Here is a 27,677-nt window from a genome sequence, read left to right on the forward strand (position 1 = left end):
AACAAATTCTCTGTTGTGATAAATTTGTCATTTCACCACTCTTACTATTCAGTTAATTGTAATCGGAAACATGCTGTCCTAAAGAATTCACCTACTGACATTGAATGTGTCTAGTCGTTGTCATCACCATGCTGTGTTGTCTTTCATTTTTGTTTTATTACTGGACTCCTTTACCTTCAAAGAAGGGGAGCCTTTTAATTTCAGTTATAATGCTACTTGGGAACAGCACTTTGGTCTTCAGAAGATCTTAATGAAAAAAGTTCATTTCTGTTTTAATTCTCAAGCCTTCTGCAAAAGAAGGCTTGTATTGAGTGTTTACTAGTAGAGATGGGAAGAATATTTCTGCATCCTTGACAGTGCCCTTAGAAACGTCTTGTTCTAATTCCTTCTTCCTGCATCTGTATCTCGTTTCCTGCCCATCTAATCAACAGGAACGTATGGAGTGATTCAGTCCTTTTGAAGGATAGATAGTACTGATGGTTCCAGCAAATTTTGTCTCCTAAGCTTGCTACCCCACAAGCTCAATGTACAGCTTTTACAGCCCCAAGCTGAGAAATTAAGCTAGAAATCCCCTTGTGATGGTATATGCAGTTTTTTACGCATAACTGGTGGCCTCATCCACTTAACACAGTATTTTCTGTAATAAGGCACTGCTTTCGGGGCCAGCATGGAACTCAGTTGAATATCTCATGGGCTTTACATTTTGAATTTAGTTTACACTTTTGGCCTACGTTTAGCTCTAGTGATTCACGCCTGCTTTTTTATTTCATGTTGCATCATCAAAATCACAGTTGTATTGTTCTTAATGTACTTATACAAAAACTCTAATTCTGCCTTATCTTTTCTCAAAGAAACCTTGCAGCAATGCTGTGATCTGTCCCAGTTGTGGTTCAGAGAGTTCTTCTTAGAACTGACCATGGGCAGAAGAATCCAATTTCCCATTGAGATGTCCATGCCTTGGATTCTGACGGACCATATTTTGGAGACCAAAGAGGCATCAATGATGGAGTAAGACCTACTTGTGCTCTTCCACTGAACAATTATTCTGCATGATTCTGCCACTCCATATTATAGTGTTACTACTTTAGTTGGTTTCAACAAGCTGTCACTCAAAGTATTCTAAACTTACATTTGCTGACTTCTAGAATTTTCCACCTTTTTTTTTTTTTTTTTTTTTTTTTTTTTTTTTTTAAGTAGATGATTGGAATAGTAAGTCTTTGATATAAGAGTCATTGTACCAGCCAAATACATTGTTCCTTGGATGAGTTCTTCAAGGCTTATTTTTCAGTACATCTCCTTACAAACTCAAAGATATTAAGTATAATCCATAATAGTAAGGGCATATTTCCATTTTGATGGAAAACTACTGGAAAACAAGTTTCAGACTACAAGTCATCTACACAGATTCTTGAACTAACTAAGGACTTTTTTAAAGGAGCGAAAGCGATTTTTTTTTGTGAACTCAAACCACAAAATGATCCTGTTTGCATGAAACATGTAGCTCACAACAAGCTCACAATTTGTTGACTGCAGCATCTTGAAGAACCATAGTTTCTGTGGATGTGTAACTTTTTAAATTCTTTTTCATTCAGGTATGTTCTGTATTCTTTGGACCTTTATAATGACAGTGCTCATTATGCTCTTACCAAGTTTAAGAAGCAGTTCCTCTATGACGAGATTGAGGCAGAGGTAAAGTAACCTTACCTACTGGAGGAAAACAGTCTGTACTTCAATGTGAAAACCATGCTAAAGTCAGAGACCTATTGTGAGAGATTCAGAGCTGATGGTGATAAAGGAAAAAAAATGGGAGGAAAGACAAAAGACTGGTAACTCTAGGTGATGCATTGTAAGGAAATAGGTAGATCTGTGCAAAACCTCTTTCATTAATGCTCAAGACTGAATGTCATCATCCCTTGTGAGGGGCTAGAAAATTTGTATGTGTTAGCTTTCTTAGTTATTTTTGGTAAGCAATGGAGCATCTTAAATAAGCTTTCCTCTTTTAGTGTTAAGTACCTATAAAGTTCCTTTCTTTTTTCCCCCTAAGGTAAACCTATGTTTTGACCAATTTGTCTACAAGCTGGCGGACCAAATATTTGCATACTACAAGGCAATGGCTGGCAGGTAACTATTACTGTAGTGAGAACTTCTATTTGTGCATTTCTTTGCCCATTTGATGTAATTTAAGCACTTTCTGCCTTTCTTAACAGCCTGCTTCTAGATAAACGATTGCGTTCAGAATGCAAGAATCAAGGAGCAACCCTTCAGTTACTACAGTCCAACCGCTACGAAACACTGCTGAAACAAAGGCATGTCCAGGTGAGTAAACTTTCCATTCTGTTGTATTTGAGTTGCTTTGCAGTTTTTCAGTGGTGTTGATTTATGTAAATAAGCAAGACTGTGTTCTTTATATTCGATGATCTAAGTAGCATAACTGACATTTGGCATAGGGTTTTTTATCTTATGAAGGAGTAAACTAACAATAAACTGAAAAGATCCTATTCTAATTCAAATATCTTTTGTAGTTAAGCAAACACAAGCCAAATAGGAACATCATATGTGGTAATATTGGCTACCTGATAATGTGTGGTTTTTTTCATTTTTTGTTTTTTTACAACCAGCGTTCTAAAAAGTTGTCAGCACAATGCTGGAGAAGTATAAAATGCTAATGTAAATACTTAGATGTAAACGCAACATGTAATTTTACTTCTTCCATTTTGTAAGAATTCGAATGTAAAACGTAACTTATTCGTGGATTTAGAAGTTTTATCCAGCTGTTGTTTCTGTGTGCTTGAAATACAATTTCACTATGTTTGAGACTGCTAATATGTGAAATCTGATAATCTTTGTACGGCTAGTCTCGTAATTTGCCATCCGGTTCAAAACTTCAGAAATGTTTTTTCTTCAGCTTCTTGGTAGGTCAATAGACTTGAACCGACTAATCACTCAGCGGATTTCAGCAGCCATGTACAGATCGATGGAGCTGGCAATTGGTCGCTTTGAAAGCGAGGATTTGACTTCCATTGTGGTGAGTGCTGTGCTGCAGTCCTCCCAGGGAGCCGACAGTGAAAGTAGGGCTGTGGAGTGCTGGTTCTTTTCTTTCGTACTTGACTACAAGATTTTGTCTGAAATGAGACTGATTGACATCTAGACTTTTTTTTTTTTTAAATTATAAAGCAGTGTTATCAAGTTTTATCAGGTTTTGCTAGAAGTCCTCTTGATATTCCCTGAGTGAATAGTTGTACAGTCATTCCCCCCTTCTCCTGACAGGAGAAGAGGCTGAATGACTAACCTGCCAACTTGTTTTGTCCAAAAGCTAGTTTAATAAATACAAATGGAAAAGAATTCAAGCAATCTTATTAAAAAAAATTCTCTGATGTTTGCTTTTTGTTTTTCCTTAACTGTGAAATCAAGTAGTATGGTTGAAGTTTGTCTCATTTATGAAGCTGAGACTGACATCACCCTTTACTGAAGAAGTAGCTAATTCTGACAAAAGGCATTCTTTTGTAGTGTAGTGAACCAGCTCCAGCTACATTGTAGCAGCAAATCCTGGCAAATCCTCTCTTGCCTTTGTAGTATGTTGTGGGTTTTATTGGTTCTGGGATGCTATGAATTCCTCCCCTTTCCCCCCATACCTTAACCTGTAATTTCATTCAATCAGTGCTTTGACCTGACCTGATCTGACCTGATGCAGTATGTGGGACTGTGCAAGTCCTAGTCCTGTTGAGACTGAGGATGTTTGAGCTTTTTTCTCGTCCAAATGAGTTGCAGGCCAGAGCCTTGGGAGTATTCAGGTGTAAACAGCAGCCATAGAGAAGGCTTGTACTAGGAGCTATGAAAAAACAGGGAAAATGAGTATTCTTGTGACTAACATTTTTTTTTTTTTTTTAAGTCCATTTATATCTAGGCTTATATATAAATTACAGACGAAAACAGGACAACCCTATGCCTGGTAGAATTGAAATGAGTTTATTTAACAAGACAGCTTGATTTTCTAGAACTGACAAAATGCTGGCAATTTTTTTGTAAAGGAATGAGATCTGACTCATGCCTGTGGAAGGAGAGCATCTGTGTAATGCCATAGTGTCTTTTTGAGTTAATTTCCTGATTAAAATGTTAATGAACAAATTTGATTTCAGACAGTGTGTATTTGACAAATAAATACGCATTCAACAAGGAAAAAGATCAGTCACATTCAGTTCAGTGTGACTGAAAAAAACAAAAGTTGAGCAAGAACATTTACCATTGGCCTTACTCTAATATGTCTTTTACCTGCGGGGGTTTTGTAATGCAGTAACTACTTTAAGTGTCCGTATTAATTTCATTCCTTACTGAACATAATACAAATACTGGCATACGGAGGTGGGCAGGAGTCTGGCTCTTCATGAGTTTTCAGTCCTTGATGTTTGCCTTTTGAAGTACTTAAAAGTAGTTTTTCTTTGTAATGTGCAGGGTTTTCTTAATCTTCCGTTTTCCTTGGCTCTTTTTTTTTTTTTTGAAAAAGCAAAATCATTCCTGCTAAAAACTGCTTATTTTCCTCCATGGGATACTGATACTAATAGCTTAACTGAAAAATAATTTCAACTACTTTTCAAATTATATGAAGGTAGTTAAAAAATGAGCTATTTTTGCCCTCAGATCAGACTCAATTCTTTAATAATGTCATTGTACAACTATTTTTAATAGCAAAATTTGTTTTTTGTGAGGATTTGGGGATTCTTTGTTTCGTCTTATTTTCTTTTGGGAACGTACTGGTTAAATGCCATAGTGTGAGTTGCCTTGGAAGTGCAAGACCAAGTCAGATCATTAACCTGTCCAGTATACTGTTTCCAATTACTGCTGTTTTCAGTGGCTGATATCAGAAATAGGTAGTTCTTATTCTATAGGAAAGTGCAATAAACCACACTAAGAAATGTCTTGTCAAGAGGAGATATGTTGTGATAAGCAGTGCCTATATACATTTATATGTATATACTAGTCTGTAGCTGGTGACTAGTGATTCTGAGATTTTTATTATCTGTTTGAATGTGATTTTTATTATCTCTGCAAATGTCTAGTCTTGCACTGAATCTTAGTATATTCTTAAGAAAGCGGAAACTATGAAAAGGATTTATGGTAAATGTGACCTTGTCCCTACTAGTACTACTGCTACTGCAAAAGTTAGATCACCGGTTGCCCTGCCCAGCAGGAATTACTTTGTGATAGTCTGTAAAACAAGAAATGCAGAAGCTGTTCCTTAGCCTGTTTCCGAGCCTGCTTAAATGTTGAGGTTTTAACTTTCGCTCCATGAAAAAAGAGCTGGCCCCACTCTGCGTTTGGCAGAGACCCATCTGCAGTGCAGACAGATCCTAATGAATATCCCTGAAGTCTTGAAGGGTTGTGGTGGCAGATTAAAACAATACTAAGAACAGATGTGACACTAAAGTAACAGACTGAGGAACAATCAAATGTTATTTTTGAGTTCTTTCTAGCCTCCTATTTGGTCAAGGTTATTTATGTACTTAGTTTTGGTTCTTCACTGTTTTTTTTTTCTTTTGCAGGAGTTAGATGGCTTGATAGAGATAAACAAAATGACTCACAAGCTTCTGAGTAGGTATATGACCTTGGACAGCTTTGATGCCATGTTCAGAGAAGCTAATCACAATGTGTCAGCCCCTTATGGAAGAATCACCCTTCACGTCTTTTGGGAACTCAATTATGATTTCCTTCCAAACTACTGCTACAACGGATCCACTAACAGGTTAGCATGGCAGCCTTTTGTTTGCAACAGTTCTGACTTGCCTGCAACTTCTTTCCTAATAAATGCTGAGAAAGGCCATCTCTGTTCATTTAGTATATTTTCCACCTCTTAGCTTTACCTGAAACAAAGAAGAATGAGTCAGTTTGCTAAGTACTGTCAAATGTATGAAAGCCTATTATTTGTCTACTGTAGAAGTCTAATGTAACTTGATCCTCAAAATGCTATGCTATTTTAATACTTTAGCTATCATATGCTAAAAAATAGTGTATCCAAAAACACAGCAAGCTGCATATCAAGAAATAAACAAGTATTAGTAAACAAGAGCTTCAGGTGTGAGAGATGGAAATAAAATTATATCCCTTGGTTCTGTGTTAATGTGAAGAAAAAGGATGGCTTACTGGATAAGGGAAGTGGTCAGTGTGTGTTGAATAAGATTTTATTTGCATTGCTGCTGTCTTCCGAGTCTCTAGATCTTCTGGCTCTCTCACATCTATCAGTTTTTTACTGAGCCTTCATTAGCTAGGGAAGGGCAAGTGTGACTTCAAAGTGTGTCCCCTCTTTTTTGGCACAAAGGAGACTTGTCATAGATCTGCAGTGATCATTCAGTGAAACCATAAATTATATTGTATGTCATTCTTTTCCTCAGATGGTTGTGCTGTATTTGAAACTTTGTCTTTTCAATGTAAAGCTTTGCTTGTGTCATTTGGCTGATGTTAGCAGAAAGCTATAGCGTATCAGCAAAAACAGTTTTGTTCCAGGTAGCCTTCATTCCTACTGTTGCAGCGTTTAAGGAGAGGAAGTAATGGAAATAGGAGGAGAGAGTGAGAATCTAAAATTTGAATCAGTGGAAGGCACAGTACTGGCACTTTATATTTCTGGACTTCCTGCTTTGTGCTCTGTTTCAAGGGTTTGTGCTGCATGTAGCTTTTGCTTGGATTTTGGTTAAAACATTGTTACAATAAAATCATCTTGAAGAGACAGTAAAGTGGTATTGAATATTGGACTGTAGGAAGAGGAGGAACCATGTTCTCATCTTTCACTGCCTTCTTGGACAGTTTTCCCTGTCTTACATGATTTGTGATGGTTATGTTGCATTTTAGATCTCAGATTTTGTCTGCAAAAAAGCATGACTTTGTGTGGTAAAGTTCTTGCTAAAAAGCTTTTATTACGTGAATCTGTCTGCACATTTTTGAGGAGGCCACTGTACATGTTGAGTATTGTTAATGTATGTAGAGTGTGATTGTATTAAGAATCACCTAAGCATAATATTAAACAAAAATCTCAATCAAATGTTGATGTTTCACCATCATGATGATGCACCAGAAGGTGCATGCTCAAATTGAGTTAGGCTGATCTTCAAGCTTGTGGGATAATTAATTCAGGATAATTAATTTAAGAGATGGTAAAACGAGGCAGATCTTAGGCAACATCTGCACCATGTGTGCGGCCTGACGTTTTTCATCACAGAATTGCTCAGGTTTCAATCAAAAGTGGGTTCCTGACGCACTTAAAAACAGCAGCATCATGAGAGGATTATGTATTTGTACGCCCACCATATGGTCCCCATCAATTTTTTTGCTGGAAGAGGAAAGATGGTCTGTATGCAGTTCTTAAGCATATTTGTTGTATAGATTGCTGCCTTGAGAAAGGTAACTGCTGTTAAAGTGCAAGGTGTGAGCTTTAAATTGATAAACTATCTCTATGTTTAACTGTTTACAAATTTGTAACGATTCAGGCATTTACAGAACTTTCAGGTTTGGTTCAGAGGCTGAGGTTATTTCCTGCATAAGTACTGAAACGTGCTGCATGTTTAATTATTTGAGACTCAGTAATTTTTTTGTATCTGATAATGTATTGAGATTAAACCATGAAAGAGGCCGCTATTAAAAGTGGATTTAACAATTTAATAATTGCAGTTGCTTATTTTCTGAGTTTTTGTCTCATGACCCAAAGCTAACTGTGCAACCATGTCCAAACACAAGCATAGCTGCTAGCAAGACAGTTTGCAGAGAAGGAATTAGGAGATGGGCGAGAGGACTTCAGCAGATGTGAGTTAGCAGTGAAATCCAATATTTTTTTTTTAATGTATCTGTTGTAGACCAGGAAAGAAAGAGAACAAACTTGTGGATAATAGCATGAGTGCAAACACTGCTGTAGCAGATCAGGCCAAAGGCCTGTCCAGTCCAGCATCCTGACCCTTACAGCAAGGCAGATTTGTGGTGATACTTCTCTGAGGAAACACTGCCAACCTCTAGCAATGATCAAATTGTTCCTGTAAACAAAAATGATGAGATTTTAATGCGTTTTTGACCTTTTATGTATTTTTTTCCCATTACTGTATTTAGTCCTTTTTTAAAGCTATGTAAAGTGTTGGCATTTGTGACATCCTGTAGTTGAGGAGTTTGCAGTAGAGCTGTGTACTCCATGAAGAAGTATCTCTTTTTAGTTTATCTTGAAGCCGTTACATGCCAGTTCTCACACTACACATGTCTCTTGTATCATATATATCTCTTATACTTTCCTTCGGTCTTTACTGCTAAGACCAGCCCTCAGGAATCACAGACCCTGGAGACAAGAGAGAGAGTTTGGAGAAAGGAAGGCTTTCCCTTGGTGGAGGAGAATTGAGTTAGGGATCATTGAGGCAAACTTGACACCCACAAATCCATGGGCCCTAATGGGATGCACCTATGAGTGCTGAGGGAGCTGGCAGATGTCACTGCTAGGCCACTCTTGATCTTCTTTGAAAGGTCATGATGGTCAGGGGAGGTGCCTGAAGAATGGAAGAAAGCCATTGTCACTCCAGCCTTTGAAAAGGGCAAGAAGGAGGACCCAGGGAACTACAGGCTAGTCAGCCTCACCTCCATCCCTGGAAAAGTGATGGAACAGCTCATTCTGCATGTGATCTCCAAGCATATGGAGGAAAAGAAGGTGATCAAGAGTAGTCAGCATAGATTTTGCAAAGGGGAAATCATGCTTAACCAACCTGATAGCCTTCTAGAATGGCGTGACTGGCTGGGCAGATGAGGGGAGAGCAGTGGATGTTGTTTGCCTTGACTTCAGCAAGGCTTTTGACACTGTCTCCCATAACATCCTCCTAGAGAAGCTCTGGAAGTGTGGGTTAGATGAGTGGACTGTGAGGTGGATTGAGAACTGGCTGAAAGGCAGAGCCCAGAGGGGTGTCATCAGTGGCATGGAGTCTAGTTGGAGGCCTGTGGCTAGTGGAGTTCCCCAGTGCTCAGTACTGGGTCCCATCCTGTTCAACTTATTCCTCAATGACCTGGATGAGGGGACAGAGTGCGTCCTCAGCAGGTTTGATGCTACCAAGCAGGGAGGAGTGGCTGATACCGCTGAGGGCTGTGCTGCCATTCAGAGAGACCTGGACAGGCTGGAGAGTTGGGCGGAGAGGAACCTCATGAAGTTCCACAAGGGCATGTGCAGAGTCCTGCACCTAGGGAGGAATAACCACATGCATCAGTCCAAGCTGGGGGCTGACCTTCTGGAGAGCAGCTCTGCAGAGAAGGACCTGGGAGTGCTGGTGGACGACAAGTTGACCAGGAGCCAGCAATGTGCCCTTGTGGCCAAGAAGGCCAATGGTCTCCTGGGGTGCATTAGGAAGCGTGTTGCCAGCAGGTTGAGGGAGGTGATCCTGCCCCTCTCCTCAGCCCTGGTGAGGCCTCATCTGGAGTACTATGTGTAGTTCTGGGCTCCCCAGGACAAGAGAGACATGGAGCTACTGGAGAGAGTCCAGTGAAGGGGTATGAAGATGATCAGAGGGCTGGAGCATCTCTCACATGAGGAAGAGCTGGGCCTGTTTAGCCTGGGGAAGAGAAGACTGAGGGGGGAGCTTATCAATGTGCGCAAGTGTCTGAAGGGACCAGATTCTTTTCAGTGGTGCCCAGTGACAGAACGAGAGGCAACGGGCACAAACTGAAACACAGGAATTTCCGCCTGAACAGGAGGAAAAGCTGCTTCCCTGTGAGAGTGACGGAGCACTGGACCAGGTTGCCCAGAGAGGCTGTGGAGTCTCCTTCTCTGAAGATATTCAAAACCTGCTAGAAATGTGCTCTAGGTTACCCTGCTCTGAGCAGGAGGGTTGGACTAGATGATCTCCAGAGATACCTTCTGACCTCAACCATTCTGTGATTTTTCTGATTCACTGTTATCTCCTTCCTGACAAACAACATTACAGAAGCACTGACATATTTGATTTGATCTCCAAAATTCTTGTTTTGGGGCTGGTGCTGTGTTTTAGCAGTTACTGTTGCGAAACTGTGGTTAGCCAGCAGGCTTTTTCATCTACTTAATCTTCTTGGCTTACAGCCCACACTGATTACAACAGATAAATTGCTGTGGGTTCATCAACACTGATTAAAAAGAACCAATTATCTTGAAGACATGGATAAAATGGTTAAAATGCCTATAAATGATAGCTGAAACTGTTGGTATATCTGCTTTTGAGCAACTTAAACAAATCTTGAAGCTGTAGAATCTTGAAAGAATAATGTCTTAAAGCGCAGTGGACCTAATTGTAAACAACTGTAATTTTGGTGCAATTTTTACATGTTTGGGTGAAGAGTGAAAAGTAAATTATACAAGATTAATACAAGATTAACTGGCAATATCAGAGAACCAGATAGGTACATCCTTTTCATGAGAATACAGAATACGAGGTGCAGAGTTTTGCTCAAATGTTGTTGTCTGGACTCAAACTCGATTTGGAGGGAGCTGTTTGATCGTATCTTTTGCAGTACTCCGTATGTTCATAGTTCCCATTTCTGTCTCTTACACTAGACAGTATAAAGCTGTTCACCAAACATGGTTTGTGTTGGTACGTGCTCACACTAAAGTATGGTGAAACTTTACAAACGCTAATTTTCGTAGAATTATACCCTTCATGTTAATTTTGTTCAGGTATTAATCTGAAGGCATCTCCTGTCATGAATTCTTTGCAGAGCAGCATTAGAGATACCACTTTCTTTTTGTAGGGGTAGTTCATCCTTAAGCATTTAAGTTTGGAAGCACAAGGAACTTGCTTACTCGCTATGACAGGCTACTGTTTTGTTGGTTGTTTCTCCTTTGGTTGGGCTGGGCTAGGTTAGAGATGAGAAGTATTTTTGGACCCTGCATACAGCTGGGAAGAACGATGTGCCAGTAAGTGATGAGAAGTTGGATTCTGTTTTGTGCCCAGGTTTTTGGGCAGTGCAGACTTATGTGCTTTCCCTTCTCCAGTTGAGCTGATGATCTCCAGAGGTCCCTTGCAGCCTCGACCATTCTGTGAAGGGCTTTGATTTTAGATGTAGACAAAAGCACTGTTATACCTGGTTAGATGCATTATGTACCTGCCTAATAACATAAGTGTAATTAATGAATTCTTTGTTTTATTTTTATAGATTTGTTCGAACTGTGCTACCCTTTTCTCAGGAGTTTCAGAGAGATAAGCAGCCTAATGCACAGCCCCAGTATCTCTATGGATCAAAGGTTGGATTTTATTCCTTTTATGTTTATGGCTTGCACATCGTTAAAGGTGTCTTTTTAATTATAGAGATTATGGGATATGAATGTTACTACAAAGAATGGACCTAAATACATTTTGAGAGTATCTTAAATTCAATAAATGCTTTTTTTTTCTGACTTTACTATGAACATTACTGTATGTTTCAGCCAAGGTGCAAATGGTTAGTCAGACGATATGTCTTATTTGGCACTGCTAAAAATAATTATTTCTTTCAACCAGCCTGCATTGCAAAGTTGCTTGTTGTGGCAGAGCCAACTCATAGAAATTACTAGAATGGCATTAGTCATCAGGATTCACATTTCTTTATGTGGAAAGGTAACAAATTATTTCTGGTACTGTGATTAGAGTTTTATATAATTCTCCAACAGTTAGGGAACAGTATAAGAAAGCTCTTTAGTATTAGAGTTTACTTTTTCAGGAACTCACCAGATGCAGTGTAAAGAGCAAAAAACCCCACAGAAATTAGTAGAGATTGCTAACTTAATTTATCTAAGTAGTGTGAGTGGGGGAAGATAAACTGGGAAACCTTTTTGCATCATTCAGGCTACATTATTAAAATAAATTTAGTAACCTTTATTCTGCAAGCTCTACGTTTTCAGAAATCTGATTATTTTTATATTGCTATGAACAGCAGCAATCTGTTCCCAGATGCATTTTTGCAACTTCTGTAACGAGCTATTTCTGTATTACTAAATACTCTTTGTGCTTTTAAATTTTACAGAAGTCAATTTTTAAACTTGAATCTAGTGTATTTTGGAATTGAGTATATCTGAATGGAATTTTAAGAGGACTTTTTTACTGTATGTAACAAGTAACAAATTGTAATTCTTATGTGACAAAGGCTAGAAATTCCAGCATGAGTTATTACTGTTCTGTGCACTGTATACCCAGGCTCGTCACCGAGCATATCCCCTCTCTATAGTATTTGAGTCCTTTAACTGTTCTGATGTTGAATTGCCTTGTGACAGGATAATAGTGAATTATGGAGTAGTTACATGTACATATTTTTATTGTCTTTTTAAAGTTTTGAACTATTTGAGATATTCAAGGTATTGATCGTATATATGTCATTGGATAGATGATCATTAGTATCTATCATATATCCAGGAAATACGTTTATTTTGTTTTTTTTAAACAATCCATTGTGCTTGTTTTAGTAAAGGTGAAGGCATCGTGGTTTCCTGCACATGTGTGCGCTCATACATGACTGTTTTGGATTATAATGGTTAAACACTGTCTGCAGAATTTTTTACAAGCAATGTGTTTACTTAAGAGGAATTAAAGAAATGCTTAGTTCTGATCTCAAAGACTTCACATAATAAGGGATATTTCTAAATGAGTCAAGGCATCTGATCCGTATTTATTTATATTCATGTTCTGCATGGACAGTTGTGTCTATGTTCTCTACTGCATCTAAAATTTTCCAAGCAGTATTTTTATCCTTTTAGTGAAGCAGAAGGCAGCTGATGCAATTCACTTCTCCTGGCTGACTCTGGAGCGGAGCTGTCTGTCAGCCTTTTAAGTGAGCTGGCATTTTTTGAACGCTCTCTGAGAATGGTCATTGAAGTGCCTTTACTCTGTTGAAATATCTGTAGGATTAATAAAATGAATGTTAGGAGATTTGAAATTTGGTTATAGAGAAGAAGGGAGCACAGAATGGATGAATAAAATAGTTCATAATGTATGTATAAGAAAGAGTCTCTTCTGGAGATTTGAAACTGTATTTGCGTGTTAGTAAGTACCTGATTTTTGTTGAGGTTTTGTAGACCAACAATTTAAGAGCTTGCTTTCTGGCTTATACAACATTTTTCTGTTTGGGTGTCTTCTGCATTTTTGATGCTAACTCATTTTGTGAAAAAAGTCAAAAGACTACTTTTCAGTGAAAATATACTGATTTTTATCTATTACTGGTGTACGTATTAGCATCAATTTGCACTGTGTTGCCTCTTGTTGCCAGATTAGTAGTCACTTAAAATGCTTACCCCTTAATAGATCGGTTAAAACTGGAGGGTGAGCTAACCGAAACACTGGATTGACAAAATGAACCTGAAATTGGACGCTAACTGAAAGGCTTGATACAATTCAATAATCTTGATTCTAATCCTGTGTCAACCTGTCATAAAACTTTCTGAGCAAGAGAAGAAGATTCTTGTAGTTTTGTGTGTGTAATCACGTGAGCTCTTCAAAACTAATGTAAGCCCTTAAATGACACTTTTTATATATCACTATTTTGCAGCAAGTTCAAGACAATCATTGCTTGTGAAATGATACAATTATTTATCCAAGTAGTGCACAGTAAATTCCTTGGGTGGAATTCAGCTTTATATTTAGATGAGCTAAGTCTTGTCCCTGGGAGCACTTCTGCAGTAGCTTTTTGCCTTCTCAGTATGATGTATGGAGATGTGTTTCTGTACATGCATTTGTCTATAAAAAATCTAAAAAATCGAGTAGCTGAATTGCCTCAAACTGCTCCTTGGCTTCTCAGTATGGTATGTATGTTTGTGTGTGTAACATGTAAATGCATATATTGAACTAACTTAAAACCCACAATAAGAAATAAGGAAAAATGAATAATCTTTTCCAGGTATTGGCAGAGATGGGAATTTATCGGTCTCTTGATTCTATACCTTTAACATTAAAATAATCTTTTCTCTCTTTTATGAATTTCTAGTCAGAGAAGTGTTACAGTTTATTAGATTGCAAGATCATTTAAAAGTGTTTTTTTTATGTCTTTCTCTCCTCTCCCTCACTTTGGAAGTAAAATTGTAGAGTTAGCATCATGTTCTGAAGAGAACTCCTCAGTGTGTATTGCACGAGATACCTTAGTTTGAAACCACAGTAAGCTCTTTTCATCTTTACAGTTTATTGAGGATGGATATAAAAAACAGAAGAGCCTGCCCAGAGGGCAGCTGGAGGAAACGCTAACTTAAACCAATTGAACGCATTTTGAAGTGTTTCCTAAAAAGAATACTCGCACTGCGTCTTACCTATTCTGGTAGAAAAAAATAATGAAAACGCATCAAACGTGAGCTCATGTATTTCCAACTATGTGAGAGTTGAAGCTAGTCACAAATTGTGGGAAATGCTGCTAAAATGCAGTAGCTGCGAAGACAGTGTTGTGAATGAAGTATTTCAGCAGGTGCTCTCTTACCAAAATTGTACCAACGCACTTTGGTTTCCAGAATGCAACGAAAATTGACGGCAAGTGCCTAACTAGCAGTGAGCTGGGTCAAAAAGACCTGACTTTAAGTATTTGTTCTTACTGATAGGAATTTAAAATGCATGCAGTCACAGTGCATCTTTCTTTTTAGAAATACCATATTATACAGTGATACTAAGAGTTAGTACAAATTTACGGAATACAAATGCACCTAAGAAAAAATGCACTTAAAAATGAGTTGTCTTATGTGTGTGAACCAGACAAGATGCATCATTTTGTGAGGGTGAACAGGGCCTTTCTTGGTGCTTTGTCAGAAAATTCAAGGCAAAGTTAGATGATTAGCAAGTTTCTTCCAAAAATAAAATGTGTTTTAACGTATTCTTACTTCCTTGTCCCTGATGATACAAAACTTACTTCATAACTGGATAGAAATTTGCGGCTGATGAGTGAGTTTTATCATTACAAGTGAAAAGGAAAGAGAGGAAGATCAGGAGTTGCTTCCCTGGACTCCCTGTCTGCTGCAGGGACTCGCTCCCCTGTGGTGCAGAAGCTGGCTCATGGTGGATGTGAAAGACTGCAAAATAAGATAATCCAAACTATTTCCTTAGTTTAGTTAGAAGTGTCCTTGGAGGGTCATTATCTGGAATATTATTTTTAGACTGAGATATTCAAAGGGAATATTCAAAGACAGGTAAAAGTACACCATTAAAATATTGGTGAGTTTAGCTTACATACTGTCACTGAACTAGTTCAGAATGGGAACTATCGAGAGCATCATGATCAAGCAATCTGAATCGTGGGAATAAAATTCGTATCAGAAAACCGTTGTACCTCAGGGTAGTTTTCAGCTGCCTACAGAATAGCAGCCTGGTTCCCACCTGAAAATTTCAGCTCAGTTTTCATTTGTGTTAGCGCAAATGTTTTCCTGGCCACAGTTTTCATTTGGTTTCATGTTCATTTGCTGTTTTGGAGTGAAGAGAAGCAACCAAAAAAATCCCCTCAAAATAGCAAGCAATTACTTGCTCTGTTTTTCAGTAACAAAGTGCAGCTGGAGTACTCACTTCCTGAGAGTCTAAACTGTCGTATCTGAGTACCTCTGGTTGTATGTGGGTGTTGGAGAGGGTCATGATGGTTAAAGGTGGAGATGGGAGTGCTACAGGGAGCAACCAGAACTTTTTGATATGAACTGAGAAAGGATAAAGCGCTTGATGAGTTTGAAGTAGTTTGGATGTTGTGTGTAGTAATCCTGCTTCCTGATAAAAGATTTCTAATTCATAGCAGAATACTGCCCTGGCACTGGCACTGGTTCCTGGCTTTTGGAGGTCTGCATGATGGGCTTCTTGCAAGTTAAAGGATTCGCTATTATCGTGGCCAGCTGGATGCCACCTCGATTCTTTCCCTCGGTGTCCTGAATCAGTTGGCTTTGCCTGCCAAACTCCTCTGAGGTCTGTGCCGTGCTTTTAGTCCACGTCTCCCCGGTGCTGCCTGCCGAGGTCCTGTTTTGTCCTTCCTGCTGCTCCTGTCTCTTACGGCACAGCAGATGGAGACAGCCGTAGAGGAGGATCCCAGCAATGATGAGCAGTAGGACGCTGCTGGTGAGCCAGATGCCCAGCGCTAGCTCTTTCTTGGTGTTGCTTGCAGATGCTGGGTCTTGTTCCAGCGTATGAAAAGTTCTGCACTGGTCACTGGAGGGGTTTGCAGACTGGCAGGTCACACACAGAATATATGTTGTTAGTGGAGTTAGGTTTTCGACCACAAACGAAGACCGACTCGTGGGCACTCTCTCCTCCTTCTGAAAGCTCTTCCGTGAGTAACTCGATAGCATGCTGTTCCAGTTGGGGTGGTACATGACGCTGTAAAAGCTGTCGGCACAGCTAGCCATTTTTGGCCAAATTACCATTGCTGTGTTTCCTGTGATGTTTTGGATGGTTATTCCCATCGTGATGTTGCTTAGGTAGTTTTTCTTTCCCAGCAGTGACCTCTTTGGAAAAAGGAGATTGCTGCTTCACTGAAGAAGTTTCAGCACTGAGGATGCAGTGTGGGTCTTTATCAGTAGTGGTCTGTAATTTAGAAAAGGAAATTATTAGGAAACAGTGTGCTTTATATGTGGTACTGCTCTGTTAAAGGGGGAGCTGGCTGTTCACAGAAGTTTGGAGTATACTTCTTTGCCAAATTAAAAGGTTAAATACATACTTAGAGAAATTCAGCAGGCGCCACTGCCTCGCAAGGTGACCGCATGCATCCCGTCTCCACGAGAGACGGTGCGCTTTGCAGAATTTGGAGCTGGGGAGCTGCCTGCTTGCAGAGATCTGTCGGAACCTGCCGTGCCCTTCGTGCGGGGAGCAGAGCTGTGCTGGCCCCCCTCAGCCCACCCCCGATTTGCCTCTTCGTCATCTTGGTACAAACCCTAGAATAAAGTCAGTGGCTGGTTTTATTTTAAGAAATTTGCATGTAGATAGCATTAAATGAAATAAAAAAAATTCTTCAGGATTATAAAGGAGAGAGATAAATGTCCCTTGTATTTCTGAGAGATATACGCCTGCACCAACAGGGAAAAATAAATGGTCAGAAGTTTAAAGAGATGCATTAATAAATACTGTCCTCTTTGGAGCAAGGTAGGAATATTTTGTTTAGTAGAATAAACATTTTAGGTAGGAAAACTTAGTATTTAACATAATTTTGAGCCAAACCCTCGTGAAAAAAATGACATTAAATTCTAAACTGTATTGAAACACTGTCTAGTTTGGTTTTAATTTAAAGACAGATAGAAGTATCCAGCCATCCAACTAACTAACTCTTTGCCTGTCACAAGGAATACTTTCTAGTGAGTGTGTTGAAAAGTGTTTCTTTTCTTTCCTTTTTCCAAAAGAAACACGTGTTTTCTCTGTGCTTAAATCTGAGTCTTAAGTCAGTCTTAAGTCCAAGTATTCTTAGCATTTTATTTTACTTGTGTAATAATCTCCATAATCTCAAAGCTTGCTTTTGTGAGCAATGAATTTTCTTTCTTTAATCAGCAAGTGAGGGTCAGCAAGGGTGCGATCCTGAGGGATAAATTCTCTATAAATTCTTGATTTTTGACCAGATTAATAAAAAGCAAAGCAGTGTATGAAAGCATCGCCAGATACTATTTTATCTCAATATCCTTTTACGTTAGTTTATGCCTTGATTTTCTCCATTCTTTGCTAATAAAATAAGCACATCTGTACCCAGCACTATCCAAAGCAGTGTCTGTGATGACTGTACGTTGTTGGCATCGGAATAACAGTGTCTCGTCTTGTTGCTAGTCAGTCTCTTCGAAAAGCTTTCTGAAATTAGTTTTAGGTGGTTTTTGATACCATACCCTTTGGGTAAATCATGTTTGTGTTCGTGTTTTTTTTTTTTTTTTTAATATATATATAACTGTCTTTAATACTCTTTTCTATGCTGAGAGACTGTATGTAATTCCAAAGTCTTATCTGTCCTGAATTCAGACACTAGTCTAATACTCCTCATAATAAATTCAGTGTTAGTATTTTATTATTAATATTTTGAGATTATCAGTTTGTGTTACCACTATAAGCAGTACAAGGAAAATATCTATTTTCTGCAATGCTCTAAACACTTCTATTAAAGACTATCTTCGTCACAAGATAAAAGGTTAGCTTCAACCTCAGTAGATGTTTTGATTAAAATGGTTGTTTGATAACAAAACAAACAACCCATAATAAGAAGCAGTAGATTTTTTTAATGGGTTGGGTTTTTTTTTTCTTTTTTTGCTTTTGCTGCAAGTGTAACTTTTTCAAAAGCACATAAGCAATTTAATCTGATTCTCTTTGGTTTAATTCTCAGATTCCAGTACTACTACTATGCAAGTGTTTTCCACTGTGAATATTCCTTTTTTAATGAATATAAATGCCTACGACAGTAACACAGTATTTTATTGTTTATGACCTTATTATATTTTTTGAGGTTTTATGCTCAGTATTAAGATGTTAAATCTCCTGACTTAACAATTGAATATGGAAAATTTTTCTGATAAAGAGAGCTCATCAAATTTGCTCATAACATATTCTGAAATTATTCTGTAACACTTCTAGTGTACTTTAACTAGAAAGAAGGCTGGCAAAATCTGTATTACTTGAGTGGGATCTTGATAGTTGTATTAATAATAAGAATTCTGTGATACTTATATATGAAAATGTTGCTTATGGCTTTTGGATTATACTTACGGGGATGTGGTGAGAAAAAGATGCATGTGCATTTTCATTACAGTATAAAATCTCAGAAACGAGTGATCTAGGTAGAGGCTGTCTGTCTGATCATGGGGGAGTGCACCCTTCTTGATACAGCAGCAATATAAAGGAATTGAGTTTGCTGTCAGATAAACTTGTTAGATGGACACGTTTTGACATCTGCCCAACTTTTGTAGATGTTAAGTGGGCCACGTTAGTAGACCAGAGCATCTACTTGCTTGTTTTTCTCTTCTTATCTGAGAGATCCTGATTACTTAAACTTACAAATATGTACATTTTTTCTATAGAAAACTTTCTGCTACTGTCTAAAAAACAATAACTTCATGGCATTTTGTAAATAGAGTTAGGGGGTGTCTGGATTTTAAATTAATAACAATAACACTTTTTGTTTATCATGAAACATTAATTATTAGAGGATGTGTAATTATGGCATGTTAATGTTTGGGAAATACATTTGGTATTTTATAGATTATAAAGTCAGTACTCACCTTCACTTCCTGATACACAGTTCAGAACAGAATTTTCATACGGTGATGTCGTGAAAATGGAATAAACACCAGATTTTCTGTCCCTTTGCACATTCTTGATCTCTGTTTGCTAGTTTGCTTGATTTATTATTGCCCCCCCCCCACACACACATGCATTCCTTCGACTGAATTCTCATTGCTTAATTCTTTCAGGCTTTTCTCCTGCAAGGCTGCTGATGGCATCGTTTCTTTGTCCCTTCTGCTCAGATTCACGCAGGAGCACGTCTTGCCTAAAGATGCTGTTGCCTTGGTTTTCAGAGAAAATACAGGAGAAAATAATGTGTTTTTCCTCCTCCCTCACTTACCTCCTGCTGGACAGCGTGCTGCTTCAGCGCCCCTGGTACATGCTCTGCTGCGTGTACCAGCGATGCTGCGAGTGATTAATGTTAGCACTGCAGTGACATCAGCAACTAGCAACTTTTTTTTTTCTTTTTAAAATAGGGGAGGGAGCAAAAGCATAGCTTAAAAAATAACCACCTCCCTCTCTCTATCATTCCCTTGCTCCCCTCCAGCTCTGTTAGTGGCTTCTTCCCCAAGAGTTTGATGTTTCTGTCTATCCCGGGGGGCAGGCGGTGATGGGATGTGGTGGCGTTTCCTAAATCCCTTGTCACTATTCATGACACTCCGCTAATCCAGCATTTACAGGTAGACCATTTTAGGTGCTTCCGCAATAACTTTGCTTTAATGAAAGATGTATTTTTAGATTGATTGACTTATTGTTATATTTGGTGAGCTTGTTGTACAGAAATAATGGTTTCAGGGCTTGCTTTTCTATGACAAGTTTCTGCTGTCTGAAGGGCTGTTGCCTCCTCTTAACCTACGTTATATTAGAGTGAGAAGAACTCATGGCAGTACCTTTCTTTACTTTATTGAAATAAAATACTCTTTACAGTGTAACTTTTCTGTAGATAGTTCGGATAGTTTTGTTGTTTAGAACTACCTGGTTGAAATATCAAAAGCAAAAGATGAAATCTCACCTTTTAGAGGTAACTTTACAAAATGCTCAGTATATCCAGGCATTCGTCTGGACATGTTTTCATCAAGTTTTACCAGTTCTCTCCCCATTTAATATCCCAGATCCCTTTCTGTAAACAGAAAGCTACAGAAATACCTATGTTGTACTTGAGGGACTGCAGCTTTAGGCAGTCAGCCAGGTGATATTTGTTTGGAATTTAGCTGTTTAGTCAGCTCTGATCTAACAGCAAGGCTGTAGCGTCACATATGGGTTCTCATCGTTAATCAAACATCTATTTTAGTTTGCATTCCCAGAGAAACAACGCTCCTCTGCAAAATCAACACAAATACACCATCCTTAGAACAGACTTTCATAGAAGAACGGAAAGGTTGAGGCAGGAAGGCGCCTCTGGAGATCAGCTAGTCCAACCCCCCTGCTCAGGCATGATCACCTGGAGCAAGTTGCCCAGGACCATGTCCAAGCAGGTTTTGAGTATCTGCGGAGAAGGAGACTCTACAGCCTCTCAGGGCAGCCTGGTCCAGTGCTCTGTCACCCTCACAGTAAAGAAGTTTTTCCACCTGTTCAGATGTAGCTTCCTGTGCTTCAGTTTGTGCCCATTGCCTCTGATGCTGTCACTGAGTCTGGCCCCATCCTCTGTACTCCCTTCCTTCAGATATTTAAATGCATTGATAAGATCCCCCCCCAGTCTTCTCTCCTCTAGGCTGCACAGTCATATCTCTCTCAGCCTTTCTTCATGGGAGAGATACTCCAGTCCCTTAATCACCTTTGTGACCCTTTGCTGTGCTTGTCCCACAGGACCACGTCTCTCTTGTAGTGAGGAGCCCAGAACTGGACACAGTACTCGAGATGAGGCCTCCCCAGGGCTGAGGAGAGGGGCAGGATCACCTCCCTCCACCTGCTGGCAACACTCTTCCTAATGAGATACAGTTGCTGTTCTTGGCCCTCAAGCACACATTATAAATCCTGTATAAGACAAAAGTAGTCTAAGAGCTTGGTAGAATTTCATGACTTAAATTCCTTGTAGTTGCTTTGTGCAATGCCAGGTGGTAGGTATTGCAATATCTAATAGTGACTTGCATGGATAACTGGGGCAGGACCTATACTGGGGAGAAAAATCTGTGTTTTTCTCCCTAGATACCGATGAAGGAAGATTTTGTGTGTCACAGCTGACTTCCCAAGTTGAAGGTCTTGCAGCCTTGTGTACTTGTGTTAGAGATAATGATAACTGTGGAGAAGGAAAGGGAATAGTACTTTCTACAAGATAGGTTGACAAGATTCCTTTTTAAAACTAAATTTCAGGATTTTTGGAAAACAGCCCTTTATACAAATAGTGACTGTTAAATTGGCAAGCTCCCTTTTAATCCCCAATTTAAACAGACATTTTCTAAATCCCTATGCAACATCAGTCTGTACAGTTCTATTCACTTTGAAGAAATACTCAATAATATGGCCAAGCACCTGATCCTATATATGCAGCTCCAGAATAATTTCTAAGAGGTTACCTCCTGGACTCAGGTTTGCTTTGATCTCGTGGACAGCTAAGGGTTTGAGCAGGCGAGATCCTTATTAATTAGTTGAAAAGAGAAGTAACTGCAGAAGGCTATTTTTATTTAGTTGAGTCTTCAGAGAGCTGAAATGGCTGTCATGAAATCAGAAGTGAAGTCATTTCTTTGAAGATGTTTTGTACGTAAAATGGACTGAATAGGGGTAGAAGCTGTGTTGTAAATTTAGAAATCTATAAACATTGGCATGGACTACTTTTATCCTTCTCTACTTCCGCATTCTGTAAGCAGAAGAATGTGAAATAGAGGAAACGTTCATGGCTGTACAAATAGTAAGTGAAATATGCCTGACGAGCAAAAATTATTTAGAAGTTGTTCTTGCTAAAATGGAGATTTTTGTTGGAGTTTCTTAAAAAGGGGAAGCTATGTATTTTGACTTCCTTTGAAAGCAAAATAAAAGTTGTTGTTCATTTTTTAACGTATTTAAAATGTTGGTTGTGGTGAGATTACTATAAGGATGCAATCAGATGAAATTTTTATTAATCAGATCTGTTTCTCTCCTTTTAGGCTTTGAATCTGGCATATTCCACCATCTACAACAACTACAGGAATTTTGTTGGCCCCCCTCATTTTAAAGTCATCTGTAGACTTCTTGGGTATCAGGGTATTGCTGTCGTGATGGAGGAGTTGTTGAAAGTTGTCAAGAGCCTGGTATGGTGATTGTATTTCATTTTCTGCTTCTTCATGTGGCTTCTGATAGGAAATGTCTTATGAAAAGTAAAGTGAAATTAAGATTTCTAAGGAAAGTAAGACATTATATAATACCAGTTAAGACATGACTTCCATTAAGTTCAATATAAGCTGTGTCTGAGAGCACTCAGTATCTTCTGAAAGCAGTAGGGCATGTACCTTGATAATCTGTGCAGTGTTTTGAAAATCTCAGTTTCTGTTTTGGAGATTAATTGAATTTGTGGAGAGCTATGCTAGTAGGTCCTTGATAAACTTCTCTGGAAAAGCATAAATGTTTCAAATGAGTTCACTTCTACTTACAAGTTTTACTGTTAATTTACTTTCTCTGCATTTTTTTTTTTTTTTTTTTTTTTTTTTTTTGAGAACAGCTGGGGTGTTTTCTGCCTTCTGACTTTACGGTTTTCATTAATACTGTCATTGACAGATGACCCTTAATAACAAGGAAGGTTTAATCTCTATGCTTGATCTAGCAGTGGGTAGCATAAAACTTATTTGGAAAAGTGCTCAGACCAGATGGTGAAGAAGTTATCTATGTAGCCTGTGTATCTGGTCTTAGACATGGGCTTTTGTAGGAGGAGGGGCTTTTAGGAGGAGGTTGAGGGACTGTTTGTTCACTATATTATCACTATCTATGTATGCAGTCATAATGCATTGTAGTTAAGCTTAATAATTCAATTTAAGCTGCAGAAATGGTCTTTTCCTCCCTATCCCTATTCCCTGTAAGGAAAATGTGAGCAAAATAATCCAACTTTTATAGCTCTAATATTAGTAGTCTTACTTCAGCATATTGGCATACTTGGCATATTTGGCAGCTATTTTATTGTAGTTCCCACAATATTCTAATTAAATTTTTAAAATGCTAGAAAGGATGAGGCCTGCTTAAAGGGACCCTATGTTATAATCTTCAGGGGAAGATGCAAACCCAGATACTTTAAATGATTTTTGACGGGAGGGCTGTTTGTTTGGTTGGGTTGGCAGAAGGGGCGTTTGCACATCAACTTGATTCATTAAAGGAAATTTGGCATACTTGACATTTATAAAGGAAGCTGAAATGCCTGCAGAAAGGTATTCGGCTGATGCCTGATACAAATGCTTAGATGTAGGAAAATCGGTGTGAAATGGGTGTCTGGTGGAAGGAAGGTAGACTGTGACAATAACCTTGGTGTGTGTCCTGAGTAATGTGTCTAGAATAGCCAGTTTAATCTGGTACAGGGATATCTAATGCTGGAGATTTTTGTCCTGTTGCTTTTGAAAACACTGAAATGCAACTTTCTTGACAAAAGCGAAGTTAAAGGTTAGTTGGACAATAGAGAGGATCTTAACTGCAAGAAAAGTACATGGCTTCTTGTATTTCCTTTTTCCCTCCTGGCCTTAGTTGTTGTGCCACTTTTCTGTACCAAAAGGCAGCTAGTGCTGTACAAAGTAAAATGCAACAATTCCTTTTTCAGTTTCCCCTTTTAAGGATGGAGTTTGACAGAGTTATATGCAAGGTATATGCAAGACTTTAGGAGCTTGTTCAATTCACAGGTAGTTTGAATGCAATTTGTTGTAAAGTTTCTGAGATAAATAATGCTATTTTAATAAACATCTGTTTTTTCTTAGTTACAGAGATCAATAATTCTGTTTTAATAAACATCTGTTTTTTCTTAGTTACAAGGGACGATTCTTCAGTATGTCAAGACTCTAATGGAAGTGATGCCTAAAATCTGTAGGTTACCAAGACATGAGTATGGTTCTCCAGGTTAGTTCATGTTTGATGTGACCATGGTAGCCTTAATAAGATGATATTATTTACTGGCATCTGGCTCATGTGTCCTCTTTCTGTCCCTTTCTCTCTTTCTCTCTCTCTATGTAATTAGCACTTAGTCACTTTCTTTTTTTTTCTTTATTTTTTAATAAGAATGATTGAATGTTGGGCTTTGAAAGTACTTAATAAATGACTGGAAAGAGTTTTTAGACTTGGTGTGCTTAGGGCAAATAAAAGGATGACACTGTGTATGCAGCTTTATGACCCAAATTGATTTTGAGCTGGGATTTTCACATCAGTTTCTTTTTCTAGTCTTTCTCACAGCCATGTTGAGCTTTCCCTCTGCAAGGTAGCTTCTCATACTAGTTCTATTTAAATTTCTGTAATTTAAGTAATCATAGTTTTTTTTCTATGGAAAAACCTTTATTCCCTCTTCTTTTACTGGTATCAGATGTAAGATACAAGGAATGATACTGCTAGTGAGAAGCAAACTGGTCCTACCAGAAGAGTTATGTCTGAGGCTTGTGTGGGGAGCATTTTAGCCACTTAACAGGAGGTGTGACAGTTACAGAAGAAATGTCTTTGAAAGCTGGTTGCCACTATGGAGAAATAATTGCTAATTAGTATTTATCATATTATTCACTGAAATTTCGAAACTACTCCCCCTCCTTCAGATATTCCTCCTCCACAACTTCTAATTAACACAAATTAATCCTTCCATGTGCCACCTACCTCTTGAGTGTGTCTTTTTTTTTTTCCTAGAGTCTCTTAGGTTTATTAAATGCTATTCCAACAGGAATGAGGTTGTTTTTTCTGCTTCCTACAGCTTGCTTGATGTTCATTACCAATGTTAAACGAAATCAAGGTCTTACTAAGTGTTTCCTTCCTGTTTTTCTCCCTGAAGCATAGAAATGGATGAATCATGGTGGTTAGCCATATAAAAGTAATCAGTCTGAAGTTTTCAGGTGCCCTTTAAGGTTTGACCACAAAAGCGATAGGTACTCTAAAATATACTTTATGCATCATCAGGGACAGTGATGCTGCAGGTAGAATTAGAAACTCATATTCCCTTGCCAGGACTTCTCACCTGTAAGGAGTAAGCATTTGGCAGAAGATTCCCAGGGATCCAAGCAGATACTTTCTCCTGAGGTTGTAAGGCAATCCCTCCTACAGGAAAGGCAAAATTTACTTATGCAATGGCAGTCTTCACAGAACTGATCCAAAAACCCGAGAAAAACTTCCTGCAGGATCTAAACCTTTTTAAATCCTTCATCACTTTCCTGTTTTGTGACGATTGCAAACTACTTGGGCCTTATATTTACTATTACAAAAGAAATCCCATATGGCTAGATGCCTACTATACTGAGAGGTCAGAGTAGTTCTTGGTTTTATGATAGATCATATTTATTAGAGTTGGAATGGATCTCAAAAACAAACCCCAGCTCATTCTGTCCTCCTCCACTGCCTCTGTTCCTGACAGAGGTTTTGTCCTGGCATGTATATTTTTCGATTCTTAAACATCTCCCCAGAGATTCTCTTCCAAGAAATGGCAGAACCAGCCTTTAAAGATACTAAAAAGAAAACAGCTGTGGAAGTCCAGGGCATTTTAATCCCTCTAACATCACTGAAGAGTTGTGTTGCTGTGTCTGGAGCCTTCCTGTCACAGAGGTGCCTGCACTTGGCATAGCTCTGGCTGATGAAGGAAGATGTTCTCTTTGATGGGGACAAGCTGGAGATTGTGGCCCTGATCTGGCATATTAAAGGAACTGCCATTGTGCAGGAGGGCTTTAACTCACGCCTTGCTTACCTCGCTGTCCTCCTTAATTTTTTTCTCCTGTGCTAAGCTCTCCTCTATGGCAGTCTTTGTCCTTGTTTACTTGCTTCGCATTGAAAAACTGAAGCAAATACACGCTCACGGTTGTCTCTTCCCTCCTCCGCCTCCAAAAGCTTTCAGCAGAAGTGATATCTTAGTAGTAAGCCTTAGTGTTACGGGGTGCGTTTGCATGCCACTTTTCTTTCATACACACCAAATCACTTAATCGCTGCTTTATAATTGCCACTGTGTAAGCATAAAGACCAAAGCTGATTCTGATCTACAGATTAAATACATAGGTTCTTGACTGACTTGATGTAATAGCATTTATCAATTCAGAATTGACTTCCTGAGTCCATTCTCCATGTGCAAAGTGATTTAAGTATGCTCAGTGAGCCTCTAGCTATTTCATGCGCTTCAGACTTTGTCTGGAGAGCTTTGTTTGGACCCCATTGATCGTAATTCCTTCAGCCCTGTGTAATCACCCTGCTGGACTTGTGGATTTTTAACAGTGATTTAGTCTTGCTAAAAGGTGCAGAGAGCAGATAGTGGTATTGGAGTTGTTCAGGACTCCTGCGCACCCGTGGGTTTGTTTCCATAGAAACATTCTTAAAGTAATGCGGAACTTGCTCATCTTGTAATCATAAAAATATTTGTCTAAAAATACTTCAGACGTAAGGATTTTTAAAGGGACCTTGTAAAGGCTCTAAAGCGCTTAAAAGAATATTAGTTTATAAACATTTAAACGTGAAATTTCATCTCGAAGGTAATGTTCTCTTCTGGCATGGTTCTAGTGTTTGAGTACAGCTTTGCTGCTTTTGATGCACAGAAGTATTTCACGTCCTGTCATTCTGAAATGTCTGTGGACGTGGGGAGGAAATTAGTTTGTCAGGATGAGATTTGGGGTGATGTTATTGCTGCATCACCCCACAGAGGAAGGTTTTAGAAGAAAATCCATGAGCTCACCAAGATAAACAAACAAACAAAAGGCAATCAGGCTCCTTTCTCTTCTAATTTAAGTACAGCATCGTCAAAGTTTCTCCTTTTTGAAGGAAAGCGAGCAAATGGCTGGTGCAGGGTAAAACATATGCTAAACCAGGCCCTGATCTCTTGAAATTGCGTGTGTTTACGGCAGTTTGGGGAAGTTTCCCAGCACGCTGCTCTCCCGGAGCTGTGGTTCCAGTTAGGTCCCATTGCTCCTTGAGCTGATTCTGCTGCTGGCCACAGCGTCTGAGCTTTTCCAGTGCAGTGACCCCACAAAAAACTACCTTCCCCCTTCTTTTTCTGTAATGTCCCTGTTCAGGGTCTAAGGAGAACCAGAGGCAGCCGTGGCTGGGAAGGGAGGAGGAGGGTGGCAGTGGCTGGAGGTTGCTGGGGAAGGGCAGCTTGGGGCATAGCAGAAGAGCTGTTAATGCTTCTGGTGCAGGTTTTTGAAGGAACTTGAATCTGTAGAAAAAAATAAGCTAATTTGTTGGAAGGGAGGTTATGACTTGAATCCTTTTGGGGAAGGATATGAAAGGGATTTGTTCATAGGATGCTCTGGAACCTGTCCTTTGGGGAAAGATTTGGGAGGGAATCACAGACTATTTGAAAGAGTTTGGGGGTAAAGGGAGATACAAAGCAGGAAAACACAGTTGACCATTGAGGGAGTTGCAGAAAAACAAGGAGCCCCCTTTTAAGATCTAACATTGGCTTACTCACCAAAGCCAAACTTTCTA

The 27,677-nt window shown here is 38.9% G+C and overlaps 2 protein-coding genes across 2 annotated transcripts in view; one reads left to right on the forward strand and one right to left on the reverse strand.

The window, feature by feature from the left end:
- CYFIP1 (cytoplasmic FMR1 interacting protein 1) overlaps positions 1-27,677 on the forward strand; it is a 76,618-nt gene that overhangs the window by 35,069 nt on the left and 13,872 nt on the right. The window contains exons 17-25 of the mRNA XM_062601565.1: positions 852-1,008; positions 1,593-1,689; positions 2,045-2,121; positions 2,208-2,316; positions 2,906-3,025; positions 5,538-5,737; positions 11,128-11,215; positions 22,217-22,360; positions 24,050-24,140. Of these exons, the coding sequence (XP_062457549.1) occupies positions 852-1,008; positions 1,593-1,689; positions 2,045-2,121; positions 2,208-2,316; positions 2,906-3,025; positions 5,538-5,737; positions 11,128-11,215; positions 22,217-22,360; positions 24,050-24,140 (1,083 nt within the window). The remainder of the gene's footprint in view (positions 1-851; positions 1,009-1,592; positions 1,690-2,044; positions 2,122-2,207; positions 2,317-2,905; positions 3,026-5,537; positions 5,738-11,127; positions 11,216-22,216; positions 22,361-24,049; positions 24,141-27,677) is intronic.
- Positions 15,680-16,351, reverse strand: LOC134140080 (fibronectin type III domain-containing protein 9-like). Its single transcript, XM_062574945.1, has one exon. It carries the CDS (start codon positions 16,349-16,351, stop codon positions 15,680-15,682), a length of 672 nt encoding a protein of 223 aa, XP_062430929.1.

This window comes from Rhea pennata, chromosome 1, assembly GCF_028389875.1.
Source record: "Rhea pennata isolate bPtePen1 chromosome 1, bPtePen1.pri, whole genome shotgun sequence".
Lineage (NCBI taxonomy): Eukaryota > Metazoa > Chordata > Aves > Rheiformes > Rheidae > Rhea > Rhea pennata.

Excerpts from the sequence above, each read along its gene's own strand:
- LOC134140080 (XM_062574945.1), bottom strand. The coding sequence starts at position 16,351 with ATGGGAATAACCATCCAAAACATCACAGGAAACACAGCAATGGTAATT.